General features: G+C 38.6%; 1 protein-coding gene across 5 annotated transcripts in view; it reads left to right on the forward strand.

Annotated features, from left to right (window-relative positions):
• UNC13B (unc-13 homolog B) overlaps positions 1-19893 on the forward strand; it is a 212729-nt gene that overhangs the window by 111950 nt on the left and 80886 nt on the right. For 4 of the 5 annotated variants that reach the window (NM_001193239.3, XM_024995783.2, XM_059889128.1 and 1 more), the window contains exons 9-10: positions 13613-13927; positions 16168-16258. In NM_001193239.3, the coding sequence (NP_001180168.2) occupies positions 13613-13927; positions 16168-16258 (406 nt within the window). Of the gene's footprint in view, positions 1-13612; positions 13928-16167; positions 16259-19893 lie in introns of those variants that run through there. The other variant, XM_024995785.2, reaches the window with a different exon arrangement.

The raw sequence follows: 19893 nt of genomic DNA on the forward strand, positions 1-19893 counted from the left end.
ACCACACATGCATTTTCTTTTTTCCTGAACCATTTGAAAGTAAGTTGAAGATACCAAGTTACTTTACCAGGAGGTACTTCAGCGTATAACTCCCAAGAAAAAGGACTTTCTTTTATATAACCATAATATTATGATCACACTCAAAGAAATTTAAAGATACAATATTATTTAGCATCTAGACCATATTTAAATTTTTTCAGTTGTCCCAATAATGTTCTTTATGCTGCTGCTGCTGCTAAGTTGCTTTAGTCATGTCTGATTTTGTGTGATCCCATAGACAGCAGCCCACCAGACTCCTCTGTCCCTGGGATTCTCCAGGCAAGAATACTGGAGTGGGTTGCCATTTCCTTCTCCAATGCGTGAAAGTGAAATCGCTCAGTCGTCTCTGACTCTTAGCGACCCCATGGACTGTAGCCTACCAGGCTCCTCCGTCCACGGGATTTCCCAGGCAAGAGTACCGGAGTGGGTTGCTATTTCCTTCTCCTATATATATATATATATATATATTTTTTTTTTTTTTTTTTTGATGCAGGATCCAGTTAAAGAGTATGGTGCCTTACATGTGATTTCCCTGTTTCTGTAGTCTCCTATAATCTCACAAAATTCCCTTACTTTTTTATTTTTAATCTTTTGAGACACTAACATTTTTTGAAGAGTCCAAACCAATTTTGAGAATGCCTCTTAATTTAGTTTGGTCTGATTGTTTTTCCGGTTTATAATCAGGTTAAATATGTTTGACAAAAACATTGCATAGACGTTTCCTTCACAGTGCATCAGCAGTCACATTTTACATTGTCTTGTTATTGTTGACATTTAATTTGATTTCTGGGTTAATCTGGTATATATACCAGATTTCTCTAATGTAAAGTTACCTTTCTTCTTTGTAATTGTGGATCTCTGGGATGACACCTGAGATTGTGAATATATTCTGTTTCTTAAACAACCGTTTATATATTGATTTTAGCATCCATTGATAATTGTTTCCTGAATCAATATTTCACTGGTTGGAGGTTAGTTTTTTGAAAAACCACTCCAATTTAGCTCATAATTTTGGTTGCTAAAATTGACTATATTATAGGATGATCTGAGAGTTTTCCCCACCGTATCAAACTGGTAAGTAAATATTCTGAACCTCAGATGGTTATATACCTGCTAGACAACATCCTAACTCTGTTTACTGTCATCTCTGAGAGTATTTTCAGTAAAATTTTATCATGTAGAATTCTTACTGTTCACAATTTAATTCTGAAAAGAAGTGTGGCAGGAATCCTACTGAAGTTGGTCCCTACTTCTTGCTGGTTTATTAACTGCTTATTTTATTCATTTGGTTTTGGTTATTTATATTTTCTTTAAGAAAAAAAACATAATAGCAAAAAAAAAAATTGTTTTGGCTCTCTTTCCCCTCTGTATTTACAAGCGTTGAGTGTGCAGGCCAGCAATAATAATGGCACATCAACTTGAATTATGACTGCAGTTGTCAGAAGAATATGTAGTTTACCTGATCATCACCTTGTTATCACTGCTGTAGTAACACTTGGAAGAGCATTAGTGTTGTACTTTAAGTTGTAATTTTTTTTTCCTAAAATTTTTCTTTAATTGATCACATATAAATTTGATTAGTTTTCTGTATCAGTATATGAAATGAGATTAAAGAGTAAATATTTTAGCATCTCCAGCAAAGGAGACGTTAACATGATTTTTAAGTAAACTTGTATTACCGACATTTTTAACAAATTTTTGACTTGATTTTTCTTTAAAAATTTTTTGAAGAAATTGTATCACTAGTTTGGTTTTTAAACTTCTATTACTGTAAATACTAAGTTCTTGGAAATAGTCTAAGACCTTAAGTTAGGGCTTTTAAGGAAGAATTTAAAATCCTTGATTGAACCAACAGTTTGTAGTACCTTCCAGTAAACCAGAAATGTACAAATAAGTAGTTTCTATTACCACAGCCATGGCTATTGACTGATTTACGTTGCAATGATAAAGACTTCTTCTAGGATGGAGTGAGTTAGTTTGACTTTTTGAGAATATCTGAGAATAATGAAACTGCATATTTTATGTGTGTGTGTGTATATATATATATATACACACACACACACACACACACACACACATATATATGTATGTATAAATTGGTTTCCCTCACTCAAGCAAATAATGGGAATAACCAGAATAATGGGAAATGTATGTATATTATATAAAAATGCATAATTGGAGGTTTGACAATGGTGTTGGACTTTGTGAGCTATTAAGCATATCTCTAGTGTTGAGGGGTATCAAAAGAATATCCGTCTCACTCTTGATGGCTCTTTAGAGGCTAAGTGACACTTTGATGTTGTTTCTGTTTCCTAAATAAATGCTATCAGATGTTAGATCTATAGAAGAACACACTGAGCTGACAGACTCCTAGTCTGCAGGCCTTCTCTACACCCCCACCTTGGTACACAGGAAATAGGCAGTCTTTAACTTCAGTGAAAGAAAGGTCGGCTGTCTTCTGTATTCACTGACTGAAGTTGAATGTGTAGCTTCTGATTCTGTAATCAGTATGCAAAATATGTTCGTTTCACTGTGATCCTCAATGCATGTAGCCTTTAGGTTTCACAAATGACAAATTATGATACTTTAAATAATTTTCTCTTTTTGGTACTATGACAAGGTTTGACTTATAGTAGTCAAAAATTTTTATTATATTTTCTACATATTTTTCTTTTTAAAAATAGTATGTTTGACCATATTCTTGGCTATATTGCCTAAAATACAACCTTCAGCAAGTTAACAGCTTGGTGGCTTCTCAGACCCAAATTCATCAGGAAATTTAGGTTTCTTGATATCCCTTGATATATGTTCATGGGCTATGTAACAGTTCTAAACTTTGGCATTATAAATACATTCTAAATATTGATGGAACATATTCTTATTATTTGCTTCTTTATTTCTTAGAAAACAATAAGTAGTTAACGGTAGCAAGTGAAGTATTTTAAAGTTGTTATAGGTAGTCTTTCTCTGATGTGGAAAAAACTTTTTGACTATGTTGTTATAATGCTGAATTAAGAATGTATGGATTTCCTTATATCTTTTCAGTCTGAATGGTTTTTATCAGACAGATAATTTTACTAATTTTAGTTTTCTCATTGAATATGCACTAAATCTTACAATTTTTTTTTTCTTTTCCCTGTTTCTCCTTTTTTTTTTTCCTGCCTTACTATTCCTCCATTTTTCTCTTTACATCAGACAAGGCTTTCAGGCTCAAAATGACAAAATTAGAATTATTCCATCTTTCTCTGATGTTGACTATGAAGAGCAAGAATGTATATATGAGGAGGTAGAGGGGGAAATGTCTCAAGAGTTTCTAGAAGACAGTAACATAAACTTAAAGGAAGCAGAGGTAAAAGAAGTGAGAACTCTTTTGAAAACTGATAAATATTACAACCAACAAATACAACCAAAGTACAAGAATTCAAAAAAGGCACCATCTCAAAGCCAAGAGACAGAATTCTCTGCTGCCTTTAATTATGACCTTAAGTTTGAAATGCCTGCTTTCTCCAGATATCCTCAGAAATATGATACAATAGATAGGAGAAGGAAAAAAACACCCTTGTATAGTCATTTTGAAGACAGTGAAAGAAGACAATATGATGATAAATCAGGGACTAAGACTAACTTTAAAAGTATATATCCTAACACTGGAAATTGTGACTTTTGCCACATTGAAAAGAAGGAACAAAACTATACAGTTTTGCATCCCTACAAAAATGGATTTGTGGTTAAGAGTGGCAAGTGGGCCGCTAACTTAGAAAATCATGATTTTGATCTTCCTGGTTGTTTTAAGAACTATGAAAAGTCATCTGACTTAAACCAGCATGTTACTAATTTCACTCCATTAGATATTCTTGAAGATTCTACCAGCAGTACTTCTGATGAACTTCTGGGTTCTCCTGTTTCTGATAAGCAGGAAGGTTTACTCTCACCAACATGTCATCCATCCAATCTCCATCATATTGGAGGTTTTCCAGAAGAATATTATAGAGCAAATCCTTCATTCCCATCCCAAAGGATGAATTGTGATACAGACACACTTAGAGATCTGTCTGGGTGCCCCACGGAAGAGATGACCCTTTCCTGTGTTGAGGAACCCAAGGAGGACTATGTTGATACAATGGATGAGCTTCAGTGTTTGGTAGAAACAGTGTCAGAATATTTAGCAGAAAAGGAAGAGGAGATTAATAAATTTGGTTCCCTTTCAGAAACTAAAAAAACACTTAAACATGATAGTACTATTAATAATGCAGAAAAGAAAATGCCTGAGGATCAAATACCATCTTCAAACCTTGTCAAGAATGAGAAGGACAAGGCCATCTCTTTCCCTGAGCTGAATGGAGTTAAATGTGCTGTTGGATCTTTATTTAGTTCACTCTCAGAAAAGGTGGGTTCAGGCACAAAGCATCTGACAACCTCTGTGGAAAAGCTGGTTCATTTAGTTCCAGAGAAAACAGAAACTCTCAATCAAACAGGGGTGAGTAATTCGCCATCTAGACCCAGAGCCAGGTCAGTATCAGAGAAGGATCCTTCTGTACAATCTCCGTCTCCGATACCTTCTCAAACAGTTGACAATAAGGACTTTTGCAAAGTGGACAAAACTTTTGAAAGTGAGCACAAGAACAGTACAACTGGAAATCTAAACTTTCAGGATGCAACAGAAACTGGTGGAAGGGACTCGGCCCCACAGAGTCAGAGTTCTGTTATAAAGTCTGTTTTCAGCATGCTAAATCCATTAAAGCTTTTTTCGGAAAAGGATGAAACCAAAAACGATGATGACCAGAGCAAGTCAACAAGAAAGGAAAACTTTGTTGTATGTGATTTGGGGTCAAATCAAAGGGAAGATACCCTTGGCAATGACAGTAGCATTGTCACTTTAAATAGGAGTGATGGAGAAACTCCCCACCACCAAATGCCCGTAAGTGAGGATTTGTTGTCTTCTAACTCAGCCTTTGAACCTTCTAACTTAGCTCTTTCTGCAAGTAAGAAAGATGATGTTGCGAATCTATTGGAAAGAGAACCCTGTACAGATCTGTCTGTGTCACCAGAGCAACCAAAAATATGTGTCAAGGATACTTTGGAACATCCTTGTGTAGCTGGGAGTAGAACTGCAAATAAAGAGGCATCTTCAGAGCCATTAGAGGGAAAGAAAATTACTGGTGATGATTTCCTGGAGCCACTCAATAAATATTTTAACCAGTTTTTGCTCACTTCCCCTGAGACCTGTTCGAAGGAGACTTTGTCAGACTCTATGAAAATTCACCAGTTGGAAGAAGATGGATGGGAAAGGGACCCTAAGAAAGATGGATGTTCCTTTTCCTTTAGTGGAAAATTACATATTCCATTTCTCAAAGTTCTTAGTCATTCTGAAAAGCAGCAGGATTTAAAAGAGAAAGGAAGCATGTTCCCTTTGTTTAAATTTTCTTTCACTGACAGCCATAAAACTGTCAATGACCAGAGTTTTCATGGCTCAGCAGTAACCACTGATGAGGAGGTCCAAAGAAACTGCCATGCAAATACCAAACTTAGTTCAATAAAATCTAATTCAGTTCCAGATATTTATAGTAATCTAAGGAAATTTGGTGATATAAAGACATCTAATGAGAGTGACCAAATAAATACTTCTGAAGATGCCACACTTACTAAAATAAAGTGTGATTTGGCTCCAAATATTAATAGTAATCTTGGGAAATTTGGGAGTATAGAGGAATTAAACTCAAGTGAGCACACAGCAGTAGAGAACTGTGAGAGAGATACCTTAAACATTCCTGGAGATGTGTCCAAAGAACATATACCTTCAGATTCTTTAGAAGAAAGTAAGGCTCTTACACAAGTGACATCCTTAACAGTGCCAGACTCTTCATTAGCATTTAGTTCTACCACTTCAAAACCCACCTCGGTTAATGAAACGAGTGATGACAAACTTGTAGACAAAGCTTCTGAGAAAAGAACCCAAGGAGGACTCTTTTCTAGCCTGTTTAACAGGTTTTCTTCTTTAGAAAACTTGTCTAATCAACAAGAATTAAATGTGAAAAAAGATGACTCTCCTCACAGGAATAATACCCCAAGCCTATTCTCTGGAATTTTTAACTTGATATCCGGTAGCAGTATGACTGATTCTAAACCAGATGCAGCAAAGTCCATGTCTTTAGGTGACCTAAAAGGTTTGAATGGAACTAAATGTTTATCCTCGGATGAGATCCCTGTTACTTCATGTGTGACTTCTGAAAACCAGAGGAATCGTGAAAAACAAGAAACTTCTGGCTTTATAAAAAGATGCTTGACTTTACCTAAAGAAGACATTCCATTATCTGATGCTGGGGTTGACAATCATTGCCCTCCTACGTGGAAAAACCAGCAAAGTGAAAAGAATTGCCCCTCTTCTGCCAACAGTGTACTTCACTGCACTCCAGTTGCACAGCAGGACCTATCAGAGAAATCTTTGCCTATGAGGCAAATACCACATCATGTTCTTGAGGCAAAACTACATGAAAATTCTAACAAGTCAACTTCACCTATACTAAATACTAATATTCTTAGTCATTCAAACCACTATCAGTCTTTTGAAGACATGGACAGTCCTTTCTCTTATGACTGGGATTCTGATATAAAAGATTTCTCAAAAAATTCCAGAAAAATTCAGCCAGTATATTATGTGTTGAATCAAAATACATTTCCATCAACCGATGTTTTCTTGTGGCCTGACTCAGAAAACTCAGCAATAAATTTTTGCCAAAAAGATCAAAATGCAAATATCTCGGAGGGGAGAACAAATCCAAACAGTGTCATTTGGTGTGACTTACCATATGAATCATTCAACCAGTTAGCATTTAATGAAGATTACTTATTAAGAGGTGATATGTGGGCAGCTAACTCATTATATGGAAGTTCTTGTTATTTTCCAATTAATGAGACTAAGAATTCACTAGAAGAATTACCCATTGAGTTAAGTTGTTCTTCAGGTTATGAGAAGAGTACACGCCCCATAGTTGATCTAGATTCATCAAGAATGGATGAAAACTTTATTTTTTCAAGTGTTGGTTATGAATATCAGGAGTGGTTGTCATGTCTTGAAAATGGAATGTGGTGGCCATCAGAGGATGGTGATTATGGATATTTTATGTTCCATGATGGCCAATATATCTACTTTTTCCTTACTGATTCTACTGGGCAGTATGCATATTTATTTATACCTGATTTTTCTTATGAAGAGTATTTGAATTGTGACCTACAAAATGTGACAAATGATCTGTCAAGTATTATGTTGGATGATTGTACTGTTTCTGCTTACAGTTTTAAAGTACTTGACAAGGAAGATGAATTACTGTGGTATGTTGAAGAGGAACCAAATGATGACCCACTTGATTTATCTGTAGTTTTGCCAAGAAGTGAGGGACCAGTGTATCTAAACTTAGGAACCTTTTCACAAGTACTTGAGTCAGATTATGACCAAAGGAATCAACTATTAGATTTTTCAGGCTATAATCCTCAAAAGTCTGAAGGAAATTTTGTAGCTTTTAAAGAAAGGCCATGTGGTTCTGAAGACTTTGAATGTATATTGGATCTCAGAAATCAGCCCCAAACTATTGGTAATCATGTCTTAAATAAAAATGAAATTATAAAGGGAGATAAACATCAGCCTCTCTCTAAGGATTCATCAGTTAACCTTTCCAGTTTCCACTGGATCCAGTCTTCTTCTGAAGAAGCTTCCTCTTCAGAAGATAAGACTAACACATTTCCTGAAAATAAGACTAACATCCCACAGCAAACAGAAGAGATGTCATCATTGAACAAAGTGACTTCGTTATTTTCTGCTTTGGGTGCTTCAATTGGAAATACTTTGAATTTTGATAAGAGTGAAGCCTTAAAGTCATCAGCCACAGAGAAAAGAGATCAGCAGTCAAACTTAGCAGAGGTAACAAATGACAGTCTTCAGTTATTAATCTCAAGTAAGCAACTAGAGAGTAACTCTCAAAATGAGAAAGAAAGTCTTCTCAAGAAGGATTCAGAGAGACAAATAGTATCCAGTGTTCAGCAACTAGAATTTACTAAAAATATGAAGAAAGAATCCCCTTTAAATAAAAGCATGCCTGTGAAAAAGCAAAGTTTGTTAAAACCTGTTTTTCAGGTAAGCCAAGCAACTCCTGAGGATAATTCAGATATAGAAGATGACAAGATGATTACAGCTGACTCTGTTTCAGTTTCCTGTGTATCACAGTTTAGTAGGGATGAACACAAGAACTATAAGCCTCCCCAGGACCAATCTTCCAAAGAGTCTGAGAGAACTTTATTTAAAAGCGCGCTGAAACTCTTTGGCCGGGAAGAAGACCCTTCAGTAAGTGCAACAGCAAATGAGAAGCAGTCATCTGGATTTCTGAACCTGTTTAAAACCCAAGTAAATAAAGAAGGATCACCAAGTTTAGAAAAGAATAATGATAAAAATAGAAAGATATCATCTCAGGAAAAGAATGAATCTCCTGGTGTTTCAAATTTTTTTGGTACTCTAGGGGATTTCTTTAAAAGCAGTGTGTCTCCTATACAAACAATGGAAAATGTGGCTGTTTCTTCAGTGACTAATATGGAAGAGGTCAAGTCTAGTCCTAATGCCACACATCTAGCTAGACAGGATGTTGGGAACTTTCCTGTTGCACCAGTTTCCTCTAAAGGGAAAGTTCGAGTTAGAGGTCTGAACAAGCAGACTACCATTGATGACAGTGAGCTAAAGGAACCAGCAATTAAGGAGATCAAGGGTGATCATTTGACTGAAGAAGAGGTACCCTCCAGCGACCACCTAACCTACAAGTCACCAAATTCATCTTTCTCAACAGGTTTCAAAGACTGTTCCAAAGATTCTTCAGTAGAAGCCAGTGGTATGTCTATAGTGACAGAAGTCCCAAAAAGTGATAAAATATCTTTAGATATTCCGAGCAGAAGAAATTCAAATGAACAAGATCATTTTTCTGACAAAGACCACAGTTTTTCAACTGCCACATCTCCCTCCCAACCAGAATTGCCAACAAGAAAAAATATATTTTCTTTCCTGACTGGATCTGAAAAATCTGGGAACAGAGCCTCTGCTGCTCTACCCAGAACCAAATCTCAAGCAGAAGGGCTATTCACACTTCCTTCCTTTTTCCCCACTGCTAACTCAGGCAGCAAGAAGGATGCCTCTCCTAAAAGCTCTTTCAGTTTCTTCAGCTTGTCTTTTTTGGATGAAAAGCAGCAGAGTCCTGGGAAAAAACAGAGCCTTTCAACTACTGCTCCAGTGACTTCCCAGCCCTGTAAGAAGCCAAGTGTTTTTGTGGACATGAGTGGTACAGTAACTAAAGAAGGTTCTAATGGCAATGGAGATAGCATGGTCCAGGAAGTAGTTCATGAACAGCAAATGGCTTCTTGTGTTTCCATTAGCAACACCACTGAGATTATCTCCCTTGCAGATGAGCTCAATGTAGAGGAGAATGATCCAGGAAAACTAGGTTCCAGTAATGGACCAAGGACATCTTCAGATTTCCAGATAAATCAGTCACAAAAAGACATTGTTCCTCATTCACCAGGATTTCAGGCACAGACTGAAACACTGCTCATTGGTCCAGAGACCCTTGAGATATCTACCCACGAAGAAGCTTTTATACAAGAAGCATCCATGAATGACTCACTGCCCAGTTCTTTTCCCCATGATAGCCATTTGGTTGAAAAGCTCAACAATTTAAACACTTGTACTAACTCCCACCAAAATGAAAGATTTACTAGTGATCCATTGAATTTGCCATTAGAAAAGGCCCCTGATGAGATCTTAACAAAGATCCTGGAGCCAACTTCTTCCTCTGTGGAGCCAGGAGATACATGGCACCTCCAGAGTCAAGGTGAGGATAAAGAGGAAGACAAATCAGTGTTGGACTCTTCAGTAGAAATGCTTTCGGGGTTTGTGACCAAAGTGAAATCTTTCTCTGGGTCCTTAATTGAACCTCCCAAAACATTCTCCGGACTTTTCTCTTCTCCTAAACCTCCAAAGAAAAATTCTTTTTTCTCTCTTTCTTCTGGTACATCATCTCAGCCTCTCAAAGGTGAGTTATTTGGAATTTTTAAAAGTCCCAAACCAGAGACATGCAAACAAGAATCATCTGTTCCAGCTACTGCATTGCTTCAAAATGGTAGTCTCAGAGATACTGTAGGGTCAGTACCTCCAGAAAATTTGTGTAAAGAAGTTACCTTGGGAGCACTCAATTCAGAATCTATGGTCAGTGACTGTGGAATGACTGTGGTTAGTGCAGAGTCAGACTTGGAGACCTTGACAGATGATCCTAAACTAACAACTGAAATGGAAAACAAGAATATTCCAGACAATATTCCAGAACCCCAACATTCTGAAATAATTGAGGGTGCATCTTCTGTCTCAGGGGATGATACTGGGCAAGGAGTATTGTCTCTGAGCGATGAAGGAGACATGGGGATGCTGCAGGCTACAGACACAGAGGCATCATTGGAAGCAGAGCATATCCCATTGCCAATACAGTTGCATCCAGATCCTACCTGGATTGCCAAAGAGCTTCCTCCTCCAGTTCAGCCACCTCTTCCTCTTGAGCCAGAGCCAGATATGCAATCCATCTCTGCAAACCAAGACTTCTTAGAGCTACAGGCAGCCAGTTCACTAGAAACAGCGCTGTTCAGTGAGGCAAGTGTCAGCCAGAGTGCCACACCGGAAACCCAAGGGTACATTTCTCACCCTCCACTGGAGGAACCTGTGCTTTGTGCCAAAGAACATTGTGAGATACTTGATGCCCAGAAAGACTCACCTGCAGTCCCCCAGGAAGCGGAGCAGCCAATCCCAAACATGACCAGTTGGCCAAAGCTCCATTTCCCATCTTCTGCTGCTGACTACGGGAAATCACTGAGCTCCTTCTTTTCCTCTCCCTCCTCCACTGGCAGTAGAGCAGCAGAGACTGGTTTAATGTCCAGTTTTAAGAAGCTGTCAACTCTCTTTGAGGGAGGTAGTGAGGGGAAGGGGAGTAGTGTAGTAGCAAGCAATTCAAAACTAAGGTTTGGAAAGAAGCTGGATCTTTCATTTCCATGGCTGAAAGAGAACAAAGGGGACTCTGAACAAATGCCTGCAGAATCCTCCTCTCCAGCTTTGGTTATAAGCAGTGATCAGGACCTTAAATCTGGTGAGACTGACAAAACTTTGGAGTCTTCTCAAAGGTCTGGGGCCTTTGCTGAGCCAGCTAAGGTCTTGACTCAGCCCTCTGGGACCTCTGAGCAGCTGGAGGCCGGGCCAAGTATATGTACTCAGGAGCTCTCAAGGCCTGGAGAAGTGAAAAACCAGCAAGAAATCCCAGCATCTGGAGAAGACAAGGATACCAAAGATATCTGTCCTTCAGAGAGTCATGAGGAAGAACACTGCACTGTCTCTGAGCTACTTCAACCAGAAACACATGAAGAGGAGGCAGAGCCTGCTAGCACTAGCTGTGTTTCAAATGTACAGCAGCCAGTTACTCTGCTGGACATCAAGGAACCAAAGACCAGCAAAAGGCCTGTTCTCAACTAAAGCATCATAAATGATTTTAAGGAATTGACCATTTATGATGCAATGACTTAGTGGTAGCTTAACCATAGCCTGCTTTTTATCCTCCTTGTGTCTTTCCCAGCACCTGAGCTTCATGTTAGGCATTAAGTAACAAGAAATAATATGTGGATATTGTCATCTCTTCTCTCTACCAAATATAATTCACTTATTGGAACAATGCGCTTCCTGGTTAAAGGAAAGGCTAAATTCTGGGATTTACTTACTCTGGCTTGCTCTGCCTTGAATAATGTAGAAGGGAGAAGGGAGGGCAAGAAGAGGCAGCAAGTCATTGAGTGGCATATATTATTAATAATTACAGCCATGTGATAGGCTTGAATGCTTCCTTGGGCTTTGAACACCTGTATCTATAATAGCTGGGAGAGATCTACTTTGCTTTGCTTTTCCAAGTCTTCTAAGATGCTTTCTCCAGTGGCAGTGAAATTACTAAGTAGAATATAAAATGCAAAGGATGGCTTGGATTAATCTATACTGTATATCCTATTCCATATGGATTTGCATAGCTTCTTCCAGTTTCTGAGTTTTATCATCCGTGAGACTGGTGTTTCTTAGGTGTTTTTGGTAGAGTCTCCCAGGAGCTCAGGGCTATCATTTGCTGTGGAGCATTGTGCTCTATGGTGGAGCATTGTACAGGGTCCACCTGCAAAGCGTACTATTATTTCCCCTAAGAAGATGTACCATACAGGACAGTTTAAGAGTGCTGCCTTGAGCACTGGCCCAAAACAGTCCAAAGAAGTTGGTCAAACACTTTGGAGATTGTGTGTTAGGAACTACTCAGCACAGTGGCCTGGTACCTCTCCTACTGCTATGGGATGAAAAATCAGAAATCAGCCTGGAAACACCAGATAATTGGGAGGAACCGGAGGGAAAATAACACTGGAGAACAATAAACATTAGCCCTTAGTTAAAGCTTGACTCTTTGGCAAGGGAATTCCTTGTCTATTGTCCCCACAGAATTAAAATGAAGGGCCCCTGACTTGGGATGGAACTATCCAAATGGGGCTAGGATAGGTCATGTAGATCATCCCCAAGTCCCTCTATTTTGAATAGAACTGAATCTTTAAAATTTAGTATATGGCTCAAGGGAGTAACTTATGAATGCTATTCTTCCTGTACAGTCATGATTCACTGCCATTTTCTCTATGCCTCTTATACCAGGAGAACAAATTTCCTTTCCAGGTATGGGAATTCAGGTGGTTGAGAGAGGGGATTGTGCTGGTCTCTCTTCAGGAACAAAAATGCATTAATGTGGCCCTGACTCAGATCTTGGAGTTGGACTGTGTCCATTTTGTCCAAAACTGAGCCATGACCTGAGAGGAACTCAGTTATAGATGGCTCTGGGATACTTCCTATGCTGCCAGGGATACCACGGTAACATTCATGTCAATGAGACCATTCTCCCTGAGGAATTTCTTTGTCCTAGCCTCTATTTGGCTTCCATTACCTTGTGCAGGTGGTTGAGGGACAATTGAAGGAACATATTCACTTTCCTTTGCACATTCTGAGGAACAGACCTTTATATTTCCAATTGGAGAGGAAGAAAAGAGTTCTCAATTTAATAGGTAACAGAAAAAGGGAGTAGAGTTCATCTATCCATTTTACTTTGTGAAAATTAGAAAACTTTGATTACAGCCACTGGACAGGTTGTTTTTAAGAAGTTCGAGCAGAGAATTTTAGGCATAAACAGACTATTTGAATAATTCTTAATGCTTACAAAATAGCAGATTAAGATAAAAAATTCTTCAAAGTCAGTTGCAGGGTTGGGGCTAAGTGCTATTGGAGAACCCAGCATGCTGTGTTGTTTTTCCTTGTTGTGATTTTGCTGAATAGAGCCTAGTTCTTCTAGAATGTGAACTTTGCTCCTCTCTTCCCAGGAACCTCCTGTTTGTGATCCTTGCCACTAATAGAATCATTATTTCCTGGATTCATTCATTATTTTGTTCCAGTGTTTAGTTTGTATTTATTTACTAATCTGTCCTCCTCTCATTCTCACAGCCCCACCAGCAGTAGTAGGTATGGCTCCTCCTGTAACGTGAGTCAAGGAAGCTCTCAGTTAAGTGAACTGGACCAGTGTCATGAACAAGATGATGACCGTCGGGAGAGGGACTCCATTCATTCCTGCCACAGCTCCAGCAGCCTCTCCAGGGATGGCCAAGTGGGTTTTGGAGAACAAGAGAAAGCCTTGGAGGTGACAGGTGAAGAGGAGAAGAGGGGAGTGTGTGAACCCAAGGAGATGAAAGAAGATGCCATGGCCCATCCACCCCCAGATATGGTGCTACACAAAGACCTTGTCCGAAGCCCCCAGGAGAGGTAGGTCATGGCTACCTTGAGGAGCTCATATGGTTTCCTCAGTACCTGCCCTATGGTACTGGTGACAGAATGCAATTGCTCTGTTTGTTTCCCTGCAGCTGGGTATGGTTGTGATCAGGATACTGAGGCTTATCTCTGCACTGCTTCCATTGTTTTCTGGTGTAATTACCAAAGTATTTCAAGGAACTCTGAAGAACATTGTAGCTGCAGTGTACCAGGCCTTCTAGAGTCTGTAGTTCTTGGCTTACTAGTTGACCCCATGTATGACAACCTCTGAGTCTGGAACTGACCTGAGCCCTGAAGATTATTTCATTCAGAGGAGCTGCTTCAAATAAAACAGGCTTCCTAGCCTATTAATGTTTAAATTTTTTTGGTGAACATTGTTTTTCTTTTTTTTTTTTTCTCTTGACTAATCTGGGAGGCAGTTAAAGAACTGATCTAGAAGCCAGATCTAAATCACCTTTCTGTCTCCCTGGGGCCTAGCAGTACATCTGGCAGTTGGTACCCAGAAGAAGGAAAATTTTAAACTTGTCCTTTTAACAGTCACATAATGAAGCTTAGTACTGAGTTTGAGTATTGTTATTGTTGAGCTAAATCGGTCAGTAAGTTGCTGATAGGTTGGGACAAAGCAGGGTTTCTCAGTCTTGGCACTATTAACATTTTTAGCCAGATAATTCTTTCTTCGTTTTTTTGTTTTGTTTTGTTTTTGATATTTTAGCTACATTGTGCAGCATGTGGTGTGGTTCCCTGACCAGGGGTTGAATTCAGGCCTCCACAGTGAAAGCACCGAGTCTTAACCACTAGGCCATCAGGGGACTCCCCGAGCCAGATTATCGTTTGTTATGGGGAGCTATTGTACGCCTTGTAGAATGTTTAGTGGCATCCCTGGCCTCTGCACACTACATGTCTGCACACTACATGTTTTCACACCAGCAGCTCTTGGTGTGAAAACCAGACATGTCTCCAGATATTATTGCCAGAGTTCTCCTGAGGGGCAAAACTGTCCTTAGTTGAAAACCACTGGAGTAGAGTGACAAGAGCTAGGTGTGACTTAAATTCTCAAATTTCAAGGTCATGGGAAGATCAGAGCACTGAACACTGATTATATGGTAAAAGTTAGAAAACAGTTGATGCCTCTACTGTACCACTCGAAGGCAGAAAATTATTTTCTGTTTGTTTTCCTGATTTTTAGTTGTCTCTGGTGGCTCATCTAGTAGACAAGACATCAGAGAGACTGAGTTCTGGACCAGCTTTTTTTTTTAACTTGACTGACAACTCACTGAAAGATAGCTCTTTGTAGACTTTGGACTTTAAAGATGTTATTGTCTGGGTAGAGTTCTTGGTCAAGCAGCAGAAGTGCCCGTCCTTCTCTCATGGCTTTGTCATCCCAGATCCTAGCTGTGCAAGTGACATCCAGGCTGGTTTCAGAAGTGCCCACAGATGTTTTAAAACAACTGATGCAGTTAAGTGGCATCAGTGCCTAGCATATATTTTGTGTGTCTGTATGGTGGTTTCTTGTTTACTGCCTTGGCGATAGATGCCAGTGAGTGAGGGGAGAAGCATCATCACCAAGAATGAACCACTATTCCACAGGTAAAACCTAGATGATTATTTGTTTAATATAGGCTAGTGTTTCTGCCTCGGAGCTCCTTTGTTATGTGTGTTGTTCCTTGCACTTAGGATGTTCCTGAGGCAGCTCAAGGAACAAGATCACAGCAGGAGGAGGGCTCTGCCTTTTTTCTTAGTGCTTTGATGTAGACTAGGAATTGATAGGCCTTCCAAAACACTTAGTGGAGTAGAAAGGGTTTGCAGAAACACAGTTCTGCCCCCAGGATGCTATGTAGAGCCCCCAAGGGAGAGTGGCCATCCTGAGAGGCGGGAAAGAGGTCTACTCCACGCCCCTCTGCACCGTTTCCTTGTTAGCCACTGGCTTAGGGCCCTTGTCACTGCTTTTGGTATCCTGACCCCTAACTGTTCCAGTGAGCTGCCTCATCAGGTGAGTGGAAAAAGGGAAAGAAAGAGAGGGAACAGATGAAAAACTAAAAGCAATTGTCATTTTAGAGAAGAATTTTTTTCATGTTGGATGTTCAGGATATGCTGTTTTAGTGGCTTGAATCACTAGACAAGTATAGGCATGAATGCAGACCTTTTAATTTTAGGTATTTGGCAGTTTTGACTTGAGCACTGTCATCCTGTGACCTGGGCTTATTTTTAACGAACATTCTTTTCTCTGTTACAAGTTTTCCTGAGGAGACTGCATCTTCGCCATTTACCCAAGCCAGAGCGCACTGGATCCGAGCAGTTACCAAGGTTCGACTCCAGCTGCAGGAGGTAGGAAGTCTGTTGTTCCGGTTCTAGCTGGGACAGTTTTTGCTTTGAAATTGGGAGACATATGGTGCTGAAGAAGCAGCCAGTGATTAGTCATATTATAGTGTGCCTCTGGGAATGCATGACAAGTAAGCTAGAGCCTTAAGAGATGGGGAGGTAGCTGTTGACTTCCTTCTACCCTAAATAATGGAACTCAAATAGACCTGGTGGGTCTGTTATTAAATGCTGTTTTGGTACTACTATCACCGGAGAGGCTATTTCGAGTTTAGGATAGGAGACTGTTTCAGGGCCTGTTAGGGTTAGTTGTTATTTCCTTTGGCCAGCCAGTTCAAGTGCCACTGGCTGACTTTTACAGGGTTGGAAATTTTACTCAGAAATTTCTGTGGGCTCCCCTCATTTAAGGTCTAAAACATCAACACATTAATATCTAATGTAAAAAAATAAAAATAGAAATATTTTTCATTTTCAATGTTCCAAGTTTGGAGTATCTTTATTTGTGTTTCAGTAGTCAGTCTTCAGGCAGAAAGGTGGTTTTTAAATGATGACAAGTGGCTGTCAGTACTATATACCTGGCAGCTGTTAAAAATGAAAGCATGCTTACCTGTGTAAACACACTTTAAAAGTAATTTATTTTGAAATAACCTAAAACTTAAGAGAAAAGTTGACAAACGGTAGTGTAAAGAACTCCCGTATCCTGCTCACCAAAGTGCCCCAGTTATTGACATTTTGTATTATTTTTGCTTTATCACCCTGCATCCATAATGATTAATCTTTTGCTGAACCATTTGAGAGAAAGGGAGAGGCATGATGTTTTCCTTTTTGTATTTTACAAAAAGGCAAGGCTGCTCTCCACTGTAACCAAGAAATCCACAATGACAACACTGTCATCAAAACCCCATGCAAATTTTGCTAACTGTCCCAACAATGTCTCTTCTCTGGTCCAGGATACAACTCAGGCTAACATGTTGCATTTAGTAATCTTGTCTCTTAATCTCCTTTAATCTGAAACAGTTCCTCTTGTTTTTGAAGGATACTATAGGCCTTTCACTTTGTTTTCTTCACTTTGGGTCTGTCTAGTGTTTCCTCATGTCCAGACTCAGGCCATACTTCCTTGGCAGGGATTACACAAAAATGGTATATTGGACTCTTTTTAGTGAATTGCATCAGAAAGTACATGTTGTCAGCCTGTCCTACCCCTTGCAATGTTGACCTTAATCACCTAGTTAAGGCTGTATCAATTAGATTTCTCCACTGTTGGGCACCATTTTTTCTTGGCAATTCCTAAGTGTTTTGTGGTTCCGTACTCTGAGACGATGCCAGTATCTCGTTCTCATCAAATCTCCATGTACAGGCTAAGGATCCATGTATGATTCCTGTCTGAATCTACCACCACAAACGCTGGTTGCCAAATGGTAACTTTCTATTTCCATTATCCTTTCTACATTCGTTAGTTGGCATACTACTATAAGGAAGAGATTTCTCTTTTTTTTCCATCAGTTTTTTATTACTAATTTTTCAAAAGTAAGGGTCTTATAATTATAATAAAGGAAAATAAATAACCTCCATGTAGAAGAAGAGTTCTGAATGAGAAAAACAAGAATGTATTGGAGCGGTTTGTTAAGGCCTTTTAAGAGGCAATTCAGAGTCTCTCAAGAATAGCTAAAGCAGTTGCCAAAGCTTGGAATCATCTAGAGAAAAGCATGGTTTATTTAAGAGTAACCAAGAATGACTGCAATTTAATGAATATTGAAACAGTAGTAAATATATTCTTAACACAGGTCATGTAACTGAAAGCTGATTAGATGTGGCCAAGAGGAGGAAGGGAAGCCAGAGTTAAAAGAAGGATCTGATAACAGCTGAAGATAGAGGCAGAAGTACACCATTTATACTTAAGATGAGATTTGCTGGCAGATTGATTGAGGTTGTGAGACAGTAAGAAGTTAAGTATGGCACCAGGGACTTTCTTTCTGAGTAATTGGAAGTTCCACCTATCTGCCCTAAGATAATAATTTTTTGTTAGTTTCTTATTATTATAGAATTTCCCTATGCCGGTGTAAGTATTAATTATATTCTAATCCCCCGTTTTTTCTTTACCAAAAAAAAAAAAAAATGGTATATTATACACACAGGGAATATCTTGTTTTTTCACTTGGAGATTCTTCCATATTAGCTCTAGGAGAACTTTTTTCTTTTTAAGTGGTTGCATAATATTTCATTGTATGAATGAACTACAGTATTTAATTTGTCTTCTGTTGATGTTCATTTGGTTCTTTTGGGCCATTTGCTGTAACAAACCATATTGCAAATGATTACCTTTTACATACATCATTTTTTGTGTGTTCAAATATATCTGAGGGGATATGTGTTTATAATTTCAATAAATATTGCTCTCCATTTATCAGTGTCTTAAAACAACAAAGGTTTATTTTGCTCATGCTTCTTATCATCCTGTATGTTGAGAAGTTCTACTTTGTTATCTTCTGTGCAATCCAGGGTAAGTGATCAGCCAGCTTCTAGAACATTGCCGATATTGGTGGTGGAGGGAAAGAAAAGATAACAAATGAAAGAGAACATAGCAGATTACTCTTTGGCCCAGAAGATACAGCATGTCACTTTTGCTTACATTTCTATGGCTTAACCAAATTATATAATCATATATAACTTCAAGCAAATGGTATACCTTGAAATAGATAGATTGGGATATTTGTGAAAAACTTTAATAACTATCCCAAAGTATATCTGCCTTCCACCAACTTAAACTCTTACTAGTAATGTCATGACATATTGGGAATAAAAAAACCAGATCCTTTGCAGAAAGAATTTGAATAGCAATGATATAGACTACATTCCTTTCCAGTGTTGCTTCTTTCCATACTCTGTTTAGTCAACATTTCCAATATATAAAATCTTTTGTTCAAAGTACTTACTGTTTCCATGCATGGAATAAATACTCTTTCTCCTTCTCTGTGTCTCTAACTATTCATCCACATCTTTTATATCCAGTCAGGTGTCATTTTTTGGGTAAAACTTCCAGACTCTGTGCATAGAGTAGACTCCCACCTGTATCTTTGGTTTCGCCTTTTGCAGTTTTGGTTACCTGTAGTTAGCCACAGTCCAAAAATAATAAATGGAAAGTTCCAGAAATAATAATAAAGTTTAAATTGAATGCTTTTCTGAGTAGTGTGATGAAATCTCATGCTGTCCCACTCCTTCTCATTCTGGATGTGAATCATCCCTTTGTTCAACATATCCCACCCATTAAACACTTAGTAGCCGTCTCAGCTCCAATTGACTGTCATGAGATGGCAGTCTTTGTCATCAGATAACCATTATTTTACTTAATAATGGCTCCAGAGTGCAAGAGTAGTGATGCTAGCAACTCATTATTTTTTTCACTTTTCTCTTTTATTATTTTATTAGTTTTTTATTAGAGTACAGTTGATTTGCAGTGTTGTATTAGTTTCTGCTGTGTAGCACAGTGAATCAGCCATACATGTACAATATACCTATTCTCTAGACTTCATTCCCATATGGGTCATTACAGAGCACCAAATAGAGTTCTATTAGTTATTCTTATATAAAAGTAGTGTGTGTGCATATGTCTGGCAATTCATATATACCACTGAAAAGCAGTAAAG

Source organism: Bos taurus, chromosome 8 (assembly GCF_002263795.3).
Source record: "Bos taurus isolate L1 Dominette 01449 registration number 42190680 breed Hereford chromosome 8, ARS-UCD2.0, whole genome shotgun sequence".
NCBI classification, from domain to species: Eukaryota; Metazoa; Chordata; class Mammalia; order Artiodactyla; family Bovidae; genus Bos; species Bos taurus.